This window comes from Rhinolophus sinicus, linkage group LG11, assembly GCF_036562045.2.
Source record: "Rhinolophus sinicus isolate RSC01 linkage group LG11, ASM3656204v1, whole genome shotgun sequence".
Lineage (NCBI taxonomy): Eukaryota > Metazoa > Chordata > Mammalia > Chiroptera > Rhinolophidae > Rhinolophus > Rhinolophus sinicus.
Window position 1 is genome coordinate 17,937,960 of NC_133760.1, and position 21,730 is coordinate 17,959,689.

Genomic DNA, 21,730 nt, shown 5'->3' on the forward strand with positions numbered 1-21,730 from the left:
TGGCTGTCCTGTGTCTGGAGAATGAGACCTGCTGCCTGGCTCTATGGCCCAGGTGCATCTCTCTCCTTCACCCTGGGGGACCAGTCTTCCTCCTCAGCACTCGGCTCTCCAGGCCGGAGGCTGCAGAAGAGGCTCAGCAGGCCTGGATTCAAACCCAGCTGGCCATTTGTCAGCCACCAGGCCTCTGCTGACCTCAGGTCCTCATTGCCATGAGACCTATGCGCAGTCCTACCCTTGTTCTTTACCAGAACTTTCTGAGGCTCTCGGCATGGCTCTGTGCAGAGACCCAATGAGGACACGGCTGCACAGAGCTCGCGCTGTGGTGTGGGACGTCCACAGGAACAGGAAAATCATGGACGGGCTGACAGGGCTCCATACCAGACCAGGAAGGGCCTTCTGGAGGCGGGAGGGGAGGGCTGGATGAAGGCACAGTTCAGGGTGACAAAGGGACTGCTCTGCAGGGCTCGGGGGCTGAGATCTTGGGTGTGGGAGGAGCTCAGGCTGCCCCTGTGGCTGGGGGTAGGGGGTCACCCAGGAGAGGGTCACGCGGGCCAGGTGGGTGGCATCCAAGGTGTCTGGATTCCCTCCCAGCCTTTTCAGAGGGGAGACTGAGCTCAGGTGGGCATTTCAGATCCGGGGGGCTGAAGTAGACATTGCAGAAAGTGTGGATGGGGCCGCTGGGCTGGGGGAAGCCACAGAGAGAAGCAGGACGACATGGTAGGCAGAGGGCACTTTGCAGCTCAGGACGATCCTGCCAGCTGCCTCCACCTGCTTGTTCTTTTTGTGTTGGCCTCTTACCTGTGACACCCTGCAGGGTCCACAGCCCCAAAGTCAGGCCGTTCCCAAAGCTGAGCAGTGTTTTCAGGGCCAGAGGGTGGGCATGAGGTGCGGAAGGCTTGTCCCTTATGCCCAGGTCCCTCCTGGAGGACACAAAATGGGACTCGGCCCCTGTGGTTTTGCTTGGGCTGCGACATCCACTGGGAGAACAACTTGTGTCTCCTTGAGCAGTTGCAGAGTGGATTCCATAGTTGTGCAGATAAAGTTCCCACAAAATCGCTTTCTTCCCCTTCCACGTTGCATCTGAGCAGGATGCCCTCCACTCGGAGGTCGTGGGAGAAGACATCCCCTCCACCAAGGCCCAGGCCCCAGCGCCTTGGGCCCGCAGCCTCCGTGGCTTGCCCAGCCGCTGGGATGTTGTCCCCAAGTGCCAGGAGATCTGGTGTGGTTAGCACTGGGAGCAGAGGCACGTAGACTCCTTGTTGATGGTCCCCTGTGTCCATCATTGTCCTAAAGGACTGGGGGGATGGGAGAATCGAGGAAGCGTGGGAGATGCCCCAAGCCAGAAGGAGCAGCCTTACAGTGGGGAAGGCCCAGGCAAGCCTGTGATTGACTGTGCTCGCAGGGCTAGAGACTGGTCTGAATCACTTTAGAGTTTGCATTTGGTTTTTAGGTTAATGGGCTCCCAGGACTTAGAGAAGCAGTGGCCTGTGTGGCCCCACATAGCAGTATCAGTGACCCCACAAGGCTTGTGATGGTGGGCACCGTGTGTGGGGACGTGAGCTCGCTTGGGGGAAGCCCCAAGAACACAGTGCTGGGCTTCCTGGGAAAGGCCCATGCAAACAGGCCAGGCAGCCTGAAAGGCCAGGCAGGGGCAGGGAGGAGTCACTCATCCTGAGAGGTGTCTGGGTCTTGAGGACGCTCTCCTTGGGCAGGTCCCTTTGCCTCCTGGAGACTCGGTTTCCTGGTCTGTTGGGGCCATCTCTGGCTGTCGTGAAATGTTGGCAGGCACCTCAGCGGCTTGTCAAATGGACTGTCCTCCCTTGCAGGGAAGGGATTGGCATATCAAGCGCTGCCAGGCCCAGGCTTCCCCTTAGGACAGAGTTTAGGGTGCCTGTGACAGCCCGTCTCAGGGGACCAGCATCAGGCCAGGACTGCAGGATGCTGTACCCTGAGGGGTGGGGCACAGGGCTGGGATTCGGTTCTCTGCACCAGTCAGTCACCCACGCCCCAGGAGATAGAGAGGGGGCCGCGGGTCCCTCCCCGCCAAGGGCCGGTCTGTTCCTCCCAAATGCGCATGTGGCAGTCACGCAGCAGACATGGGAGCTCCTCAGCTGCTGTGGAAGAACTTGTGGCCAGGATCCCATGATCGAGGGAGGGTTGGTTGCTTTTCCCGTGGGTGGTCTTTGACAGTTTTTAATTGAGTCCTTGCATCGGGCCTGCCTGGCTCCATGCTAATTCGGCATCCAGAAGCATAACAGATTTGCAGTCACATGCTCTGTGTGCCACCCTGAGGGATGAAATCAAAGGCCCAGAAGTTGGGCTCTTTCCCACTGCCCCCCTTGGCTCACCGTGCCCTGCAGCTGACCAACAGAGCTGTGGGGGCCAGAGCTGCAGCACGAATGGGGGTGCAGCCACAAAGCCCTGTGCTGGCATGATTATTTCTCAGGGGTCTCTTGCAGCCTGTGCAGGGGGAAGGGTCCTTTCCAACTGGGATTTGAGACTTGAAGCTGATCGTGAGGCTAAGGGACCAGCTCTGCCAGAAGTTTAAAAGACGACACGATGGACAGACAGTGGCCGTGGTGAATGAGCACTGTCCTTCCCTCAGCCTCCCCCAAACCCAGATTCCTGCCACAGCACCATCCCCAGATATCAGGCAGGGCCAGAGCAGAGCAGGCACTGCACCCAGGCGCTCAGCCCAGGATGAGGACACAGATGGGAAAGTGGGAGCCCCAGTGAGCCAGCCATGGGATGCACCCTGCCCCCCCAGGGTGCCGGGTCTGTTCTTTCTCTCTGAGCCCTCTGTGGCACACAGAGCTGACTAACCAGGTGGGGGCCCCCTGGCATGGTCAGCCCACTTTGCAGAGCATGATCCCGAGGCCCAACAGCTGCTCGATCGGCTTGTGATTATGAAGCTGGATCCAAGGCCTTGGCTGTCCCCTGTCCCCTCCATGTCTGTGAGGATGGAAAACAGGGAGGTCTGACCCAAATGGAACAAGGCCCGTTTGGTCTCTTGTTTGAAGAGAGTGGCTGGGGCTGCCATAGTAAAGGACGCAGACTGGGGGTCTTAAAACAACATTTATCCTTTCACAGCTCCAGAGGCCAGAAATTTGAGTCAGGACCCTTGCCCCCTGAAACCTGTAAAGGAGGATCCTTCTTTGTGTCTTCCAGCTTCTGGTGATTCCTTGGCTTGTGGCATCATCACTCATCTCTGCCTCTGTCCTCACGTGGCCTCTCCCTGTGTCTCTGTCTCTCTTTTTCTGTGTCTTTTTAATGGCACTTTCGTGGGATTTAGAGTCCTCCCTGAGCCACGATCTCATCTCGAGTTCCTTACCTTAATAACATCTACAAAAAGCCTTTTCCAAAATCAGGTCACAATCTGAGATTCCACGTGGACATGAATTCTGGGAGACCTTGTTCAATGTGCTCCACGATGTAAATGGCCATCACATGAAACCCCAGAGGGTAGAGGGGAACGGAAGGCTGAAGGTTCCAGGGGTGGACGCTCCCCTAGTTTGGGGATGACTTTCTCAGTCAGCATCCTGAGTCCCCGTGCTGGGAGGGGTGCCCATGGGCTGGCTGAGGCTCTGAAATATTCTCTAGTTGCCTCCCACTGACAGCCATCTCCAGATTGGGGAAGTTGACAGGCTGTGTGCGGGCTTCCCAGGCCCCGGGCCGAGGCAAAGCGCCACTGAGCATTTGACCAGGTCTTCCCCGATGCAGGGGCAGGACAGAGGGTGAGGTCTCATGGGACGCAGGGACCATGGGGAGCCAGAGGGCGGGTACATCCCCCCATGTGGGAAGAAGGACTGATGTTGGTCCTGTCCCTATATGCATGTGGCCCCTGGGCACCCTCCCAGGCTTCTTCTGTTGGCAAGGAGGCTTCCCTGAGGCTGGGAGTACCCTGCCCTGGGTCGATGGTTCCCATGACTGTGTCGGCATGACACAGGAATTTGGGCTGATTTTCCCTGAAATCTAAGGCCCCGGGACCTTTTGAAAGCTCCCATCCTAATTATTCTGCTTCTTAAGAGGATCCCAGTGGGCAGGAAGCAGTCACTGCCTGGCTCCCAAGGCTGTCTATGACACTGCCACTTGCTGAAGGGTCCAGTTGTGTGTTAGCTTTCTCATTCCTGACAACCCGCCCGGGAGGTGCTGCTTGTGGCTGCATTTTAGGGCAAGGAAGGCAGACTGAAAGTGTAGGGGCTTTGGGGTTGGGCTTGCCCAAGGCTGCACCCAGGTGGAACGCAAATCAGCACTGGCTTTGAGGTTGCAGAAAAGCCCCAGAGAAGGGGTGGTGGCAGGAGCCATTAGCGTCATATTGTGGGATCCCGGGGTTCCCACACTCGCCCCTGGTCCCTGTGGGAGGTCCTACACTGCTCTCGTTGTCATGGTCACTTTCTTGCCTGCCTTTCTGGTAGACGGGGACCCCACCAGGCTAGAGCCCAAGTGTGGGGAACTGTAGTCATTCATCCGTGTCTGCCTGTGCCTGGACCTCTATGTTGGAACAAGGATTGTGCCCTGGTTTGGACTCCGTGCGAGAGAGGGCCGGGAACAGTTAGTGGATCTGTCACCTGCTGTCTAGAGTGGGGTCTCAACCTGGCACTGTTGCCTTCTGGGACCATCTGCGATGGGGCCACCCTGTGCATTGCAGGATGTCGAGTGGCACACCTGGCCTTCCCCTAGAGGACCCCCACCGCAGTGTGACAACCCCTACTCTCTCCAGACGTCACTGCATGTGCCCTGGCTGCGGGGGTTGGTAGGGGGTTGAAAAGCCTGTGTGGAGTCCAGAGTCTGCCCTCCTCCTGGGAAAATACCCTGTTTTCTTTCTCACCTCCATGGGCGTGGAGCAGCTGGGCGTGGAGCAGCTGGGCGTGGAGCAGCGGCTGATACACATTAAATGGAGCTGTGGCTGCCTCACTTGCTTTTTGCTGCCCTAGAAATGGGCCGGCGTCCTCCCACTAACTCTCCAACCCTCCTATCGCCCACCTGCTGTTAGGGCTCCAGCCCTGCCAGGAGACGAGGGCAGATAGAACCACTGCCTGTGAGCGGTCACCCCTGAGCTCCTTCAGGCCCGCCAGTCCTGTGGGGGTGCGCAGAACCCGCAGACCGGGCGCCTGCTCCCTGGCACCCATCAAGAGAGGGGGTAGCACACTCAGCCAGCATTTGATCAGGTGCCCAGTGGAGCTGTGGGTCTCCACATTGGGCCAGCATCCAGCACAGACAGGCCAAGCAAGCCCAGGAGCTCCGCCACGCGTGCACGTGTGTGCCGGCCGCTCTCAAGCAGGTCACTCTCAGATTGCTTTCTCTGTTCCTGGTCCTCAGTGCGGCACACTGTGCTTGTGCGAGAATGGAAACAGTGAGGCGACAGGGCAAGGGGACCGCTCAGGGGAACTGGCAGTGTGGGTTGATTGGGGCCCAAAGCAGCTGAATCCTTGACTGAGCTTTGCTGGCCTTCCTCTACTGCACTCCCCCACCACACCTCACCTCACCGCACGCTGTGCCAAGAGAGAAGTGGGAGGTGTGTCAGCTGTGCTCCTGTATGTCTGCTTTCCTCCAGGCACTTTGGGAGTGCCCTCACCTGGGCAACTCAGGGAGGTCCCAGAAGGATGGCTTGGCCACACTTGTCCTAGGTGGGCTGGTTCGGAGGGGCCTGGCCAAGGCCCTAGGTACAGTGAGACGTTTCAGTCTGTGTTGGTCAGAGCAGCTAGTATTTACCTGGGATTTCAGAGGCTGCAAAGTCAAGCTGTAAATCATAGGAAATACCATTCCATGGTAGGAATTCTGTCTCCAGCATGACTGGCTCAGGTAGATCACTGGATTTACATGTCAGAACTCTGAGCTGGCAATTCCTTGATGAAAACCTTGAAGCCACCCAGGCCTCAGACCTGAAAACAGGCTGTGTTTCAAGCCTTGAATTGTATCCTCAGCAAGAGTAGTAACCATCCCCCTGCTTAGCGGTATCTCTAACCTACATATGCACACACACCGTGTCACTAACTCAGGATCCTGCTTGAGGTGGGTACTAGTTTTCACAACTGCACCGAAATCCGTATCCCCGCATGTGGGAAAAGAAATCCAATCTGAATAATAAACAGGAGATCTAAAAGTATATCCTGATAGGAAAATGGGGCAGATTAATGTGAAAATTACAAATTCAAGCCAAGTCTGCATTACTTGTAAGGAACCTTTATCATGAAAGGCCTTTCAAGTTGCAGGAGTGGTTGTGAGAACCTGACCTGGCAGCGCCCTGAGGCAGTGGGGAGTGGGTACGTGACCTGTTGGAGATCTGGGCTGGCAGGAGCAGTCCTGGGCAGCTCTTCCAGACTCTAGGAGCCCGTGCAGCATCCTGGGGTGGCATGGCCTCGCGCTCTTGCATAGAGTACCCATAGGTGAGAGCCAGCAGGCATTCAGAGGGGCTGTCCTCAGGATCCCAGACCGGCTGCATGCCAGCAGGGCCCCGCACCCCGGGCAGGTGGCTTGACTCCCAGTTTCCCTGACTAGGATAGAGGCTCCTCTCCCCTACCCATAGCAGAAGTATGTGGTAAGGCCCTGGGACAGGCAGGGCTCAGCAGATGCAAAGGAATGTACATTCTAGAGCATTCCACAGGGGGCAGCTAGGTGGGAGCACAGAGGGGCTCTTCTGAGGTGCTGTTGAAGAGGGCACTGTCCTGAGGCAGCTCTTAGCACTGCCCCCACCCGCCCTGCTGACCACCCTATGACCAGGCAGTCCTTGATGTGTGGGCCTCCGAGACATCATGTGCAGGGTACACGTGGGATGAGGTGCCAACTACCCTGGAGCCTGTTCTGGTCACAAGACCATGGCCTCGTGGGCGGGGTGGGGGGGCTCGCGGCTTCCTTGTCCATCCCTCAGCTCAGGCAGGAGATCAAAGGCCCAAGCACTCCTGCAGGGTTAGGACAAATAAGCTCCCTGACAGAATCTAGGGTCCAGGATAAGCCAGACCCACAAACAGGGGCTGGGGCCTCTTGCTCCCTCACTGTGGCACCGTAGGAAATTCGGTGCTACCTTTGAAGTGCAGGTTTCAATTAGGTAAAATGATAGGTGTAATGGGAACCTCCCTTTCACATGTCTCTGTGCAAACCTCCTCACATACCGTCACCCTGCCCTGTTCCCAGGGTAACTGAGGCTGTCACCCTCATGGAAGGCATGGACTCCCATCAGGTCCTCCATCTGCCTGTCCCCCTAGGGACCTGCTGACTCACAGGCCACGGATAACACTAACCTGTGTAGCAGCCCTGGGGCCACAGTAGGACCTTGGCAGCAGCTTTTCAGCAGGATGGGGGCATAGATCCTCGCATCCAGAGCCATAAGATTCATTTAGAAATGCTCCCCAAACAAACAGTTCACACCTGACCAATAGTTCAACTGTCAGATGGGCAGGAGGTGAACAGGAGCCTCCATTCCCTCCCGTTGGTGCCTTTGCTCCTGTTTAGAGCCTTTTGTTCTGAAAGCAATCACCTGTGAGGTGCCTGTCTGTGCCACACCCACCCCTGGAGCCAGGGGAGCCAGGAACCAAAAACCCAGGGCCAGGTGACCCTCATCAGTGGGGAGCAGAGAGCCAGCTGACGCACCCCTGGGCCTGTGTCTGTTGGCACTGGCTGGTGGGCTGGCCCCCTCCTCCCAGAGCAAGTCTTTCCAGGCCTGAGTGTTCCTGGACCATTTTACAGATGATATAACTGCCTCTGAAAGGGCCAGAAACTGTCCTGGTAGCCAGGGACCTTTCTGAGATGCCAACATTTCACAGGGTCTACTGTGTGGGTTCGAATCATGGACCCCAAAACACGTGTCCACCTAAACCTGTGAATGTGCCCTTATTTGGAAAAAGGGTCTCAGATGTTATCAAAGTAAGGATTAGGGTGGGCCCTAAATCCAACGGGCATCCTTGTAAAAGCCAGAAGAGGCGCTACAGGGAGGCCATGTGGGGAAGGAGGCAGAGATTAGAGTGATGCAGCCATAAGCCAAGGACACCTGCAGCCCCCGGAGCTGGAAGAGGCAGGAAGGATCCTCTCCTAGAGACTGGAGGGAGCACGGCCCTGTGACACCTGGATTTCAGACTTTGGGCCTCCAGAACTAGAAGAGAAGAAACCTCTTGTCTGAGCCCCCAGTCTATGGTTATCTGTTAGGGCAGCTTCAGGACACTTACATGTGGACCTCGCTGAGCCATGACACAGATCAGACGGGCTTGTCTGCCCACAGACTCCAAAACAGACACTACAGTGTCAGTGAATGTTGGGTCCTGCCCATTGCAGGTAGAACTGGTCATCAGAGAAGTAGAATGAGCTGTCCAGACCCCACCCCTAGCCCCCAGTGCATTGTCCCATCTAGATTAAGGATCAAGGCTGAGATCTCCCGCCAGGGACACCTGTCCAGAAGGCAGTCACATTGCACCGGCCCCAGGTAAGGGAGTTTCCTAGAGTCATGGCCCCATCCGCCCACACTGTCCTCTCATTCAGCTCAGTGTCTCAGGCACTGCTGTGTTCCAGGGATAGGTGTGCCATTTTCAGGTCCTTTCGTGCTCACAGCAGCCTTGAGGAGACAGCATTCAGAGACCCATTGCACACGCAAGCCGCCTAGTTAAGGTTTAGCAGCTTTCAATTCTCCAGGCACTGAGTGCTGGCGTGAAGCTCATACCCAGGCCCCCTGACCTGAGGCTCACATTGCAGGGTCTCACATGCAGCTGGCACTCAAAATGGCCAACAGAATGGTCCGCAGATCCGCCGTCCCCTCTCAGGTGGACCAGGGACCCCTTGGAGGCTACATTCCACCAGGTCATGGCACAATCATACCTTGCCTGAGTTCCCAGCCCCGGGTTAAGTCTGGGGAATGTAAGTGTCAGTGGTTTAACAGGTGCGTTTAATTTGTTGCAGTGGGAAGACTTCACCCCAGCATTTTTGCTTGTTACTGTATTTTGCTCCAGGAACATTCCAGAACAATGATGTGACCTCTGTGCAGCGCTCTCTAACCCAACATTCTTTTCTGTCTGTTTGGCCTTTGCCAGGTGACGTGACCAATCTGGATCCCAAGTTCTCATTTGAAGGCACCAAGCTGGATGTGGGGAACATTGTGTTGGCATTGTACAGTGGTCTCTTTGCCTATGGGGGTTGGTAAGTTCCAGAATGTCCAGTACCCTGGGCCTTGGGACACATAGGCCAGGCCCAGAGGTGTCCAGAAACCCACATCTCTCGGCCACCCATGGGCAGTTTTAGACAGTGACAGGAAATCCTTTTAGGGCTGCTCCGAGCCTCACACATCCAAAAGAAAAAGCACAGAAAGGATGCCATAGCAGCCCTTGGTGCTTTTCTCTGCTGTGTCTTGGCCCCTGAGAAGGCGACCCTGTAGGTAAACCTTGGCTAACGGGTGTGAAACATTTAGGCTCAAAAGGTTGGGCCTGGTGGTTCCCTGCCTCTCTCCACCAGGAGCAGAATGCCTGCCTGCAGTTCTCCCGTACTTTCTGTCCCCTTGGGTCCCCTACTGGCACCTCTCTGAGGCCGACGCATGGTGGGTAGGTGGGTGGGGAAGGTGCTAGAAGGCACTTCTGGGAGAGGACAGGGCGGATCAAGGGGGCAGCCCTGTTGGCATAGTTTTCCCAAGGGAGCAGGACTGTGCCCTCACCTCTAGCTGCACACCTAGCGGGGCCCCAGTGGTGGGTGAGGGGTCTCCTCTCCATGGGCCCAAAGCAGCCAGCAGGAGCTCCCCATAGAATCTGTGCTTTTTTCCCCTAATGACTTTGAGACGAATGTATAATTAAACTGCTCTCTAAATTTTAGGAATTACTTGAATTTTGTCACAGAGGAGATGATCAACCCTTACAGGTACATGTGTGAACAGAGATATTTCTTTTCGTTATTTTACTATGAAAGAAGGAAAAGGCCTGGTTCTGCCTAAGAACCCAGCCATGGGCCCAGCCCAGCCTCAGTCAAAAGCATCACAGGGTCTTTCCGGAAGGGCTTTGGGGTTAGGATCACGCTTGGGTGGAGGGGCGTTGGTTTTTGGCCTCCAGTCAGCCTCATGGTACCTTGAACAAGATTCCCCCTCAGAATGAGCAGGAGTACCCATTTCACAGATTGGGAGCTGAGGCCGGTGGGGTCGAGTCACTAGCCAGGTTCACACAGCTGCCCAGCCCCAGGTGCCAGCTTCCAGCTGGTGACCAATGCTAGTGACAGTCTCGCCACTTCCCACCTTCCCCACACAGTGAGATTCAGGACCAGGCCCAATGTGTTGGAAAGCCATCAGGGCTGGTACTGTCCGGGACCGCACTTTGATGATGTGACCTCTCATTCCTTCCAGAAACCTGCCCCTGGCCATCATCATCTCCCTCCCCATCGTCACCCTGGTGTATGTGCTGACAAATCTGGCCTACTTCACCACATTGTCCCCCGAGCAGATGCTGACGTCGGAGGCCGTGGCCGTGGTAAGACGCTACCTGCCAGCATCCGCCCAGGTCACTGAGAGGCCGAGGCCGGCCCCGCTGCCTCTGAGCCCATGTTGTGGAGCAGACCAGGCTCCTCATCTGCAAACCGCGCTTTTGCTCAGAGGGATTGAGCTGTGCTCTGCCAAGCCTGCCGGAAAGTGTAGGGCACAGGTTCTCAGCCCTTGCTTGTGTGAGAGAATCAGCCGTGGGCTTTAAAAGTGCTAATGCTCAGGCCATACCCTGGGCCAGCGTTAAGTCAGCATGTCTGTGGTGGCGTCAGTTGTTTTTAAAGCTGAGTACAGGGGTTGAGTCTATTACGGTGATGTGGAAGGCCTTGAGGTCTGCAGCCCCGAGTATGGGGTTATAGGACTGGGAAGCTGGCCCCTACCTGCTGTCTATGTGCATCCTGAGGCTTCTGCACACGGGGTTCAGAGGAGGGAGCGCAGCGTCCCCAGGCCCCACAGTGGCAGCCGGCTGAGAGCCTTTTCAGCCAAGTAGAGTGGGGCCCCAAATAGAACCAGCAGGCTTTGGAACGCCCTGCGGGGATCCCATAGGCTCACTTCCCACAGTATCCTCACCAGCAGCTTCAGTAGGTGAGGGTCGGCAGCCACCCATTCTGCTTTCTGAGTAAATACTCACTGAGCCCTACCCTGGGGCAGGTGCTGGGGACCCAGCCAGAGACAGAGCAGTATTTCCTCACGGAACAGACATGTGCATGGGAGAAAGACCGGGCCCCTGGTCATCCTGGTGTAATGCCAGCGTGTGGGGATGGGGTGTGAGGCGCGGGTGCTGTTCTAAAGAAGGCTCAGTCCCGGGGCCCGCCTTCCCCCAAATCCAGACCCCGAGGGGTCACTCATGAGCAGAAGCCTTGTGAGGAGTGTGCGGGAGGCTATACAGACAGGTGGGCCAGGCTGGGCCGTGAGGACACACACTGTCCAGGTGGAGAAGTTGCGGCTGCAGGTTGGGCATCGTGGGGCACGGGGACTCACGCTCGACATCTGACTAGGACTTCGGGAACTACCATCTGGGCGTCATGTCCTGGATCATCCCCGTCTTCGTGGGCCTGTCCTGCTTCGGCTCCGTCAACGGGTCCCTCTTCACGTCCTCCAGGTGAGCCCACCCAGAACCGCCCTCCCGCACTCGGGCTCTGCAGGAGCTGGGGCAGGACCAGGAGGGGGCTGAGCCGTGGGGGCAGCGCCACACCCCGCTTTTAAACTTGAGCTCTGTTGTTACACTGAGGACCACATAGCTGTCAGCATGTTGAAGTAATACAGGAATAAAGGAGCTGTGAACTCTCCCCTGCCCAGAAGCAACACAGCTGCTGCGTCCTTCCAGATTCTTTCAGGAGGTCATTGTGAACCCTAGCCAGGGGTGGGGGCAGCAAGCCCCCTGAATTTTCCTCCTTACCAGCTGAGTCAGTCAGGGACACCAGGACGTAGGGAGCCCCATCCTCAGCACAGGCCCTCTCCACTCGCCACCCTGCCTGGGTTGCTCGGGGATGAAGCTGATGGCCTGCTCGCTTTTGTATCCACAGGCTGTTCTTTGTGGGGTCCAGGGAGGGCCACCTGCCCTCTGTCCTCTCCATGATCCACCCGCAGCTCCTGACACCTATGCCCTCCCTTGTGTTCACGGTAAGCCAGTAGCACCATCCAGTGCCCTTCTTTGCTGGGGGTTCTCCATTGGAGGCCTGGGATGTCCCCGGGGGCCATCTGTGGGGCTCCCCAGCAGGAGGCCTGGGAGTGGGGGGAGACGCAGGGTTCATCTGCACGACACCCTCCCAGCTTTACCTGCTGTCACCTGGGCAGCAGACCGAGGCGGAGACCGAGATGCAGATAAGTTAACAAAGTGTTTCCTCATGTTGTGCCCTTCGTTGCATGCTTTACTGAACACCAAAGGGCACTGGATTTTTTTTTTTTTTTTTAAGTTTTTAATTCCAAAAATAATACACAGTAGTTATAAAAAAAAAAAAAACCACAAAACTTCGAATAGTCCGGTACATGTGAAGCAGAAGCTCTGTGAGGGAGCTTTATAGGTGTGACGGTTTATAGGTGGCTTGGTGTGCTCCGTGCCTCTCTGGAGCTCTGTGGTGTGTTTACAGGTGTGCAATGCATGTGCAGAGTGTATGTCTTTTTAGTGAGATCACATTGTGTGCATTTTTATTCAACTTGTCTTACCTCTTTCCATGCCAGTACACGTGATTTTATTCTCTATTGTTATATAATGAATCACCCAAAACTAAGTGGCCTAAATGGAAAGCGTTTATTGGCTCAGTTTCTGTGAGTCAGGAACTCAGGACAGCTTAGTTCCCTGGCCCTGGTTCAGGGTCTCTTGTGAGGTGATAACAAGATGGCGGGTGGGGCTGCCATCTCATCTGAAGGCTTGGCCGGGACTGGAGGAGCCACTTCCAGGATGGCTCCTCCTATGGATGTGGGCAGGAGGCCTCAGTTCCTCAGAACTTGGGCTTGTCCACAGGGCTGTGTGAACATCCTCACAACACCGCGTCTGGCTGCTCCCCAGAGGAACAGCAAGGAGAAAGCCACCCTGTTTTTATGACCTAGCCTCAGGAATCACCCTTGCCACTTCTGTCTCACTCTGTTTGTTAGGAATGAGTCAGTAAGTACAGCCCAACTCAAGGAGAGAGGGCTGGGCTCCACCTCTTGAAAGGAGAAATACCAAATGATACTGGGACATGTTTAAAACCACACTGAGTTCAATCTCCATTTGAAAATTGCTATGTGGTTGGCATTCAGTGATCTGAATGTATGTGGCTCATATACGTGGTATCCAGTGGCCTGGGTGTCCGTGGCTGACTTAGATAAGCCCCATGGTGGGTACTTAGGTTGGTTCCCAGTCGTTGCTCTTACAAATAATGCTGCAGTGAGTGTTGGGTTTAGGTTTTTGCTCCCTTCCCGCTCTCAGTGGGGCCTTTGCTTTCTGAGAACTCAGGTATTGCATAGACTAGACCTTCCTTTAAAGTAAGAGTGCACAAGTGCAGCCAGCCCACCCAGCAGATGTCCCAGCGTCGAGGTGGCCTCTGTGGTCTGTGGCCATCCTGCTCCCGGCTCTAATGGGCCCTGCAAGTCCTTACACCGTCCCATCTCTCTGCTTGCAGTGCATCATGACCCTGCTGTATGCCTTCTCCAGTGATATTTTCTCCGTCATCAACTTCTTCAGCTTTTTCAACTGGCTCTGTGTGGCCCTGGCCATCATGGGGATGCTGTGGCTCCGCTACAAGAGGCCCGAGCTGGAGCGGCCCATCAAGGTGAGGGCCCAGCCGGTCGCAGGCAGCGCAGGCCAGACACACACCCAGGACTGTTTGGGGGCTCAGTGGGTCATGTGCTGGAATCGGAGTGTCCCTGGGGGTCCTGGGTTGGGAGCCTGTGCCGCACAGCTTCTTTGTTCTGCCCTTTCCGGCATGTGCCTGGGCAAGCTACCATCCCTCTCCCAGTTGCCATCTTCCCTCTGAACCAAGGGTTAGTCTTCCTGCAGAGGGTTCTGGTGAGACTCCACCAAGATAAACATGTGAATGTGCTTCCAAGTCCTATCTGGAGGGTAATTAATTCAGTTGACGACTGATACTTGGGAACTTCTCGGTTGCTTGCCTAGCGTGTGACGTCACATGCTGGGGCTCATCAAAAGACAAAATAGACTCCCCCAAATCCCTGCCTTCTTAGAACTTATATTCTAGCAAGAGGGAGAAACGACGAATAAGAAACCTGCAGCGCGTGGTGGAGGGGTGATGAGCGCTGTGGGGGTGGGCAGGCAGGCAACGTGAGGGGCCTGAGTGGCCTGGGGGCCGCTGAACAGGATGGCTGGGTGGTCACGAGTAGGTGGCACATGGGCAGAGGTGAGGGGGCATGTGTTCTCTCGGGAGGGTCCAGGGGATGCTACCTGGGGCAGGAGGGGAAGACTGTGACGGGTGAGCGGGAGGTGACGTCGGAGCCCGTAGGGCATGGGCACTGCCAGGACTGGCTCTCCCTCATTGAACAGAGGTGTTTTGGTACTAGACTGCCCGCTACACCTGCCCCGGCCTCAGCCTTCCCAGGAGAAAGCTGAGGTGCCAGCTGAGTCTGGCCTAAGGTAGATGCTCCTCTCTTCATTAACTCAGTATCAGGAGCTAGCTGCCCAAGGTGACCTTGTTTCTCTGAAAGGGGGCGGAGGGGCAAGGAAGGCCATGCTCCTGCTGGAACAGCCCAGTTAGCACGTCAGCTACGACTCATGTCAGGGGAGTGAGACTCACTCATGGTTCGTGGTGGACACTGGCTCGCAGCTCCTGTCCCTTGTCCAGTCCTCAGTGGCATTTGGCTGTCATAGCTGGCACCCATCTGCCAGCTGGCTTCCTCCCCATCTCCTTCACCCAGCAGGGCCCAGCTCCCTGCCTTGGAGAGGTTTTCCTGGGGTACCAGGTCAACCTTAGTGCCCTGGACCACCTTGCTCCCTGCTTGCGGTGGGCTCTGTCCCCTGCCGTTCTAGGCACGTGGTAGGCTCTGTCCCACTGTTAACCGGGGCTGGGGAGGGGCATGCAGTCTGGACTGACCGGGTGGGCTCCTAGCTTGCCCTTCATCTCCCGGGGCCTCTTGCCAGTGTGTGGACAGATGGCCCAGTCTGTGTGTAGACAACCCTCCTGGCACCAAGCCTGGTAGATACAGAAGTAGGACAAGATCCCTGGAACCAGACTGGGATGGGCTGGTGGCACCTCTGTGGCTGGTCTGCCTTGAACTCTGTGGGTGAGTGTGCAGACTGTCTGCCCGTGGCTGTGCAGACTGTGGTCAGCCTGCCCACAAAGGCTCTCTGAGAAGGCAGGTGCCCCTCACTTATTAGTGGGTGGTGGAGGTCTTCCCAGAAGCACCACCACCTTGGGTGACCTCAGGGGGTGCTGGGCCAGGGCTTCTGCCCTGTGATGTGGGAACCAGCAAGTTTGACCTGCTCTGACCTTGGGACGCCTTGAGGTTCCAACCTGGTTGTTTGTGTTCACCCCTCGGCACCGTCTGTGCTTTGGTTAATTACTGTCAGGCACCAAGTGCTGAGTGAAAGTAAGAAAAGGGGAAGGTCTCAGTTTTCCAGAGACCCCAGCCTTGAAGGAGGCTGACTCACAGAGGACCAGCATAGGTCAGACCCTGGTAAATGCTAGAAGAGATGGATGGGCACATGTGATGGCCCTGGGAGTCCAGAGCCATCGTAGACCAGCTGAGAGAAATAGGCTCAGAGCCAGGGATGCAGGGTATGCTTTGGGGGTCCCATGGGAGAGGCTGGATGGGCCGGAGGGGGAGGATGGTTCCAGCGAGGGCAGGAGGGTGGTAGGACACAGCACTTTTAGAGGGACAGGACGTGTGACAGGATGTGGGAGGTGCGGGAAGGGAGCGAGCGATGTCGACTGCTCGGCAGCTGCTCTGAGCCAGTGCCCATCGCTCCACCCTCTGTCCCCAGGTGAACCTGATACTTCCTGTGTTCTTCATCCTGGCCTGCCTGTTCCTGATCGCCGTCTCCTTCTGGAAGACCCCTGTGGAGTGTGGCATTGGCTTTGGCATCATTCTCAGTGGCCTGCCGGTCTACTTCCTTGGGGTCTCTTGGAAAAACAAGCCCAAGTGGCTGCTCCAGGGAATCTGTGAGTATCTCCCCGGTGCAGCCCGGCCCTGGCGCCCCTCTCCATCGCTGCCCAGGGTCCACCAGCATCTCACCCAGGCTGTCTGCTGTCTCATCTAATCCCACAGCCAGGAGTGGCCAGGGGTGTTCATGGCGCCGAACAAGGGTTCCGGCACTAGGCAGTGACGTCTGGCCCATGTATTTCAGGGATAAGACGCTCAGCCTGGCACCAGCTAATCTCAGAACAAGGGATTCCAGAAAACCAGGCTGCTTTTGCCAAGTAACGAAATCCCACTGCCTGTCGCCAGCTGAAACGCAGAGGCTGACCTAGAAAGGCAGAGAAGGAGAAAATAGAATCTCTGCACTGTGATCACAGGGCCAACTGACAAGCCAAGTTTAGGAGCCTCTACTGAGGCCACTGTTAATGTGACCAGCTCCTGGGAAAGTCATTGATGTTTGCAAGACTGTGTCCCAATCACCATGGACAGCTTATAAAATCCCCAGATGGCCATCCCCGAATTCTAATCCGCACCTGCCCGGTCGTTTCAGTGGAGCTTTGCCTCCAACCCAGACTAGGCTCCCTATTAATCATCCTGAAGAGCACACCCAGGCTCTAAAGCAGAACCCTCTGTCCTGAAATCACCCCCGACAGTGTTCGTCTGAGCCTCACACCTGCCTGCCTGCTCCACCCCCTCTGCAGCGTGGCCGGCTGTCATCCTTGCTGCCGGCCCTGGTTCTCTGACAGGCGGTGGCCCAGGCGTGGACCCTCAGGAAGGGCCCATCCCACAGTCCCTCAGCCTCGGGACCCATCATCCCACTGTTGCTCCTGACCATCCCTGGGTTCTGAAACAGGGTGATGGGTGGGGCCAGCATGCTCCGCCCCCTGCCGAGTTCCTTGGCCCCTCCCCCCAGGGTAACTTACAAAGTCACTGACAGGAAGTGTTTATGCCAACCAGGCGTGAGGCTGGTGCCCACCAGTGGGGAGGTCCACAGGCCCAGTGCACAAATGCTCAGATCGGGAGGCTTCACATCACATTCTAAGTTTCTGGCTTCTCTGACAAGCTTGGAAGTCATGGCAGTGCGGGCCCCCCGTGTCCCCCAGGCATGTGAACGCATGACCCCCGAATAACTCTGCTCTCCCCTCCCCTGCAGTTTCCACAACAGTCCTTTGCCAGAAGCTCATGCAGGTGGTCCCCCAGGAGACATAGGGAGAGGAGCTGGGAAGCTGCCGGATAGAAAACGCACAAAGATCGTTTTAAAACAACTCGCCCACCTAAAAATCAACTCCGGTCCATCATCCACGGCAGCTCAGCGGAGCGCCCCACACCGTGCCCCCACCAGGTCAGGCGCCGGGGCCACTGTGAAAAACTGGTACGAATTTAGTCCCAGAAGACGAACTTTTATCAATACCTCCTCATGAGTGTGAGGCGCGAGGGCTGAACCGAGAAGATGGGAAGAGGCCGGGGTTCCTGACCAACAACAGACTTTTGCCATCTCGGGCCCTTCTCCTTTCCCACCTTTTTTCATTTGTATTATTTTTTTTAACTTAAATATTGGGTCAAGTCGATGCCACGAAGATGATTATTTTTTAAAGAAGTGGGGGAGGGCAGGTGGGGAGAATCACTTGTTCCCTAATGCTGCCCGCAGCCGCGGAGAGATCAGGTCCTGTCATCGGGTATGGCTCCCAGCACCAGCTTGGCACCGTCCCACGGCAGGAGGGATTCTAAGAGCTGAAAACTCAAGCTGCCAGCGAGCTACCGAGACTGAGCTCATGGTGTGGGCAGCGGACTTGCACTGACAGACGCTTGGCTTCCTTATGTTTTTGGTATAGATGTAGTGACATTGGGAAAACTAACCCTGGGCTTATGTCTCTGCCTTAAAGACCTGAGGCAGATCCCTCCCTGACACCCAGAAACGAGAGAGAAAATCTTTGAAATGGCTGCTTTCAGAGAAGTTTGTAGGAGACAAAGGACTTGGGCTGATTCTGACATCAGCCCCAGCTCCACAGAAAGAGCCAGTTGCTTTGCCTGGTGTCTGTAGCCAGCGGGGCTCAGAGCAGAGGTCACGGGCAGCTGGTCGATCCTGGAGCTCCCTTCAGGACGTGCCAAGCTGGTTTGTGGCTAGACCCCGTCATTCATGACACCAGGGGGCCTCTGAATTTGTTCATCCTGCCCTGGACTGCGGCCTGAGCAGAGGCACAAAGGCAGGAGGATTTGGGCATCTCCTGCTGGTGGGCAGTGGGCAGCACGCTAGGTGTGGCCCTCAGGTGATGCTGCCTCCCGGCCCATGCTGCGTCCAGTTCGGGAACTGACTCCACGTCTCTCAGACAAAGCCTTGGGCGTGGAATCTTCCATAAACAAGCACAACAAGGAAGGCAGATGCTGTGACCCCTAATGGGCTTCCCATCCAGTTCCAGTAAGACAGCCCCTCCCAGGGTCCACAAAAGTGGCCTCACTGGCTGGATGGCAGCCCCAATATGCTGTCTGGGTCTGGCTTCTGGCTCCTGGCCTGTGCTGGACTTGATTCCAACCGGAGGATGACGGAGCCCAGCATTTTTCACCACTCCATCTCTGCACCTGTTCTGGAGGCCCTGACTTTCCAGGAGTCTGACTTCCAGCTCAGCACACCTTCCCTCCCCTCCAGGGAGCCTGTGCTAGCAGGCTTTTGTCCTTGTGGCTCCCGTGGTGTTTTCCCTGAGGGTGCAGCTGAGGCCCAGCTAATGTGTCCAGCCACCACTGGCTTTCCTGAACTGTTACTATGTGCAGGCACCCAATCTGGGAAACTTCAGCTAAGGTCAGGTCGTCCTCCTCTAGGCCCCCATCGTAGGTGCTGGGGGATCTGCCTTGGCCTCTGACCACTGACCTTCCCTCGGGGAGATTGAGCTGAGCCCTCAGGCATCAGGCCTCATTGCTCAGCCACATGAGCTGAGCAATGGCCAATGGCCAGTCCAGCTTGCCACCACCCACGGGTCAGGAGACCCGTGCCATCTGGTGGCTCCTGATGTGAGAGGACAGACCACCACAGAAGTCGCCTCAAATGAACTCCATCCTCCTTGGGCTATATTCCCCTCATCTGGGGTGGAGCTCGACGTCCAAAGGCAGAAAGTTCCCAAGGAAGTCAAAAGACCTCATTGTAGACTTTCTGTGTTGGGCAGAACCCCTGCCCTGGGCCTCAGTTTTCTCATCTGCAAATGGGGCCAGTAGCCAGAATATCACCTGCCTTTTAGGTTTGTGCACATCCAGGAGACTGTGCACCTCATGGTGACCGCAGCCCTGTGCATAGGTGGCAGGATTCTGCCTAGGGTGCACTGCCTTTCCACAGGAAACCAGCATCATCTGAGCAGAATGTCAGTCAGCTTCCTCCCTAGGGCGGGGGGCACTTTGGCTGCTGTCCTGGGTCAAACCTCTGGCTCTGGGAGGATGGATACAGCCTTTCGGGATACAGGGAGCCAGGTGACCCTGTCCAGACCACAGTGGCCACCACACGGTAGCCTGCTTCAGCAGCCTGCAGACAGGTGTGGGGACCCACAGTGTTCGTCATGGGGAATTGGGGCAGTGTCACCCCTGCAGAGGTAGGCTGGGTTCCCTTTCACACAAGCAGGGGCTGGAGGGGGCACTGAGGTCAAAGGCAGTTCCCCAGCATTTGGGCTGGGACCTCTGCTGTGAAGGTGGGTTGGGGGGCCCAATCTGATTCTTGGAGCTATATCCCCCAACCCAGCCCAGTCTAGGGACCCTCCCCAGAAGGCAAGGACTGCGTCCTGAGGTGCCAAATCAGGTCTGCCTGCTGAGTGGGTTTACCTGGGGCCCTGCCGTGTTGGCATCTGGGGAGGCAGACTTAACTCTTTCTGATCACTCTACTGACAAGTGTCCTGAGCGTTCACATTTATGGAGACTAATTTTTTTTAAACAAGTCCTGGCATGACCAGCAAGCATTTGTTCCGTGGTTCTGCTATTCTATTTTGTCCTAATGTCTCACTAATAATGTAAAGGATGCTGTTGGCACTATATTTATTTGCGGGGTCCGTTCAGCCTGGTTTCTCCAGTGCGTTTTCACTGTCCTTGCATCTCTGTTGGTGTCCCCAGCACGTCAGTGCTGCCACTGTGGCACTGTCGTCAGCCTGGCCCAAACACCTCTGCCATGTAATGACGTGTGTGGCTTCAATGTCTCTTTCTCGTCTCCTGTTAATAACTAATCTGTTACATTTGGCTGGTTCGGGGTGGGGGGATTCTGTTTTTTTGTGGGTTTTTTGTTGTTGTTTTTAAAGAAAAACGATCAAAATTATAAGTACTGCTGGTGGCCTTCTGTGTTCTTTTCTTCAGCACCAAATTCTGGGAGTAGGAATGTTCTTGGGGGTGCGTCCCCTGGAGGGGGTTGATCGTGTGCCTCTTGGCCTACCTCATTCATTCATTCATTCATTCACTCACTGACAGCCTCCTGGAGGACAGACAAGGTGGCCATAGCCACTGATGATGGTGCTGAAGGTGGGGAGGGAGGCAAGGGGGCTGAGTGAGAATTCAGTCTACCTCTTGGGAGGGACATTGAAGTGAAGACCAAGAAGTATGGAGAGAAGGTTCCAGGACCTGAGGTGGGAAGAGCTTGGCCACAGGACTTCATCTGACTGGTTGCTGCCAGGACCAGTCCCAGGAGGTCAGGAAGGAGACACATGCGAGCTTGGGGCCAGGAGGGAAGGAGCAAACCAATTTACTCATTTCCACGGCATCCTTGAGTCTCTGGTCTCGGGGTCGATAGGGCCAAGAGTCATGCCAGCTCTTCCATGGACAGCTCTCACTCAATTCAGGCAAACTGCTTTCCAAGCATTGATGTTTGAACAGGTCCTTGAGGACAGGCAGGACGTGGGTGTGCCAGGATGGGAAGGGCATTGCAGGGTGGCCTCAGCCTGAACCACGACAAGGTGGGAAGACCGTCCAGAGAAGCTATCAAATGAGCCCAGGTCAAGGCCTTGGGTGCAAAGGCTAGCACTGGAGGCTTTGGGTACCCACTAAGGGGGTTCCCACTCCCTCCAGCAGGCAGTGGGGCTGCCAGACGGGGTTGGGGCAGGGAGTGCCACCTAGAGCCACCCCCAGTGTGCTGAAAGCCCCCCCCCCCCCGAGTGCCAGGTCCCAGTGTTGCTGCCACTTGTGAGAACACTGGGTTCACAGGTCACCAAATGAGCACACGAAGGAATCCCCCTCCCAGCAGGCTGGATGGGGGTGTGGAGTTAACAGGAGGGAGGTGGGATTGCAGAGCTGGAGTGGGCAGGGGGCTGCCTGTGTGGGCCTGAGCGGAGCTTGCCAGACTTGGCTGCACCCACACCCCCAGCGGCTCAGGTGCCCACAATGGTTCTCATTCCTGCCTAGGCTACCTAAGCATCCACTTTCTGCTAGAATTCCAAGAAGCCCAGGGGCAGCTCTGTATGACGCACAGATCACAATGCATCCAGTACATTAAAATCCTACTTCCGTTTGCATGGAAGCAGGTGGAAAACAATGAAAGGCGTGCAAGATTGAAAACCTCATTGTAACCCTTCTGTGGCCCTGGCTGCACCCAGCAGCTGGCCCTTCCCCCAGCTTGGGGAGGAGCTCTCCTTCCACTGTTGTTGATGGAAAACAGTCTGGACCCTTGAAAGGACAGTTTTCGGACCAACGGTCCCATATGTGTGGTCAGAGCAGAGCTGTCTGGTCCGGCTCTTCCTTTAAGAGGGGTTTAGAGAGAGAAGGTGG

The 21,730-nt window shown here is 56.2% G+C and overlaps 1 protein-coding gene across 1 annotated transcript in view; it reads left to right on the forward strand.

The window, feature by feature from the left end:
* Positions 1-20,308, forward strand: part of SLC7A5 (solute carrier family 7 member 5) — a 44,213-nt gene extending 23,905 nt beyond the window's left edge. Inside the window, exons 3-10 of the mRNA XM_019742706.2 lie at positions 9,015-9,120; positions 9,784-9,828; positions 10,304-10,427; positions 11,434-11,537; positions 11,962-12,058; positions 13,540-13,689; positions 15,855-16,032; positions 17,163-20,308. Coding sequence (XP_019598265.1) covers positions 9,015-9,120; positions 9,784-9,828; positions 10,304-10,427; positions 11,434-11,537; positions 11,962-12,058; positions 13,540-13,689; positions 15,855-16,032; positions 17,163-17,218 — 860 coding nt within the window. The 3' untranslated portion in view covers positions 17,219-20,308. The remainder of the gene's footprint in view (positions 1-9,014; positions 9,121-9,783; positions 9,829-10,303; positions 10,428-11,433; positions 11,538-11,961; positions 12,059-13,539; positions 13,690-15,854; positions 16,033-17,162) is intronic.
* Positions 20,309-21,730: the final 1,422 nt, after the last annotated feature.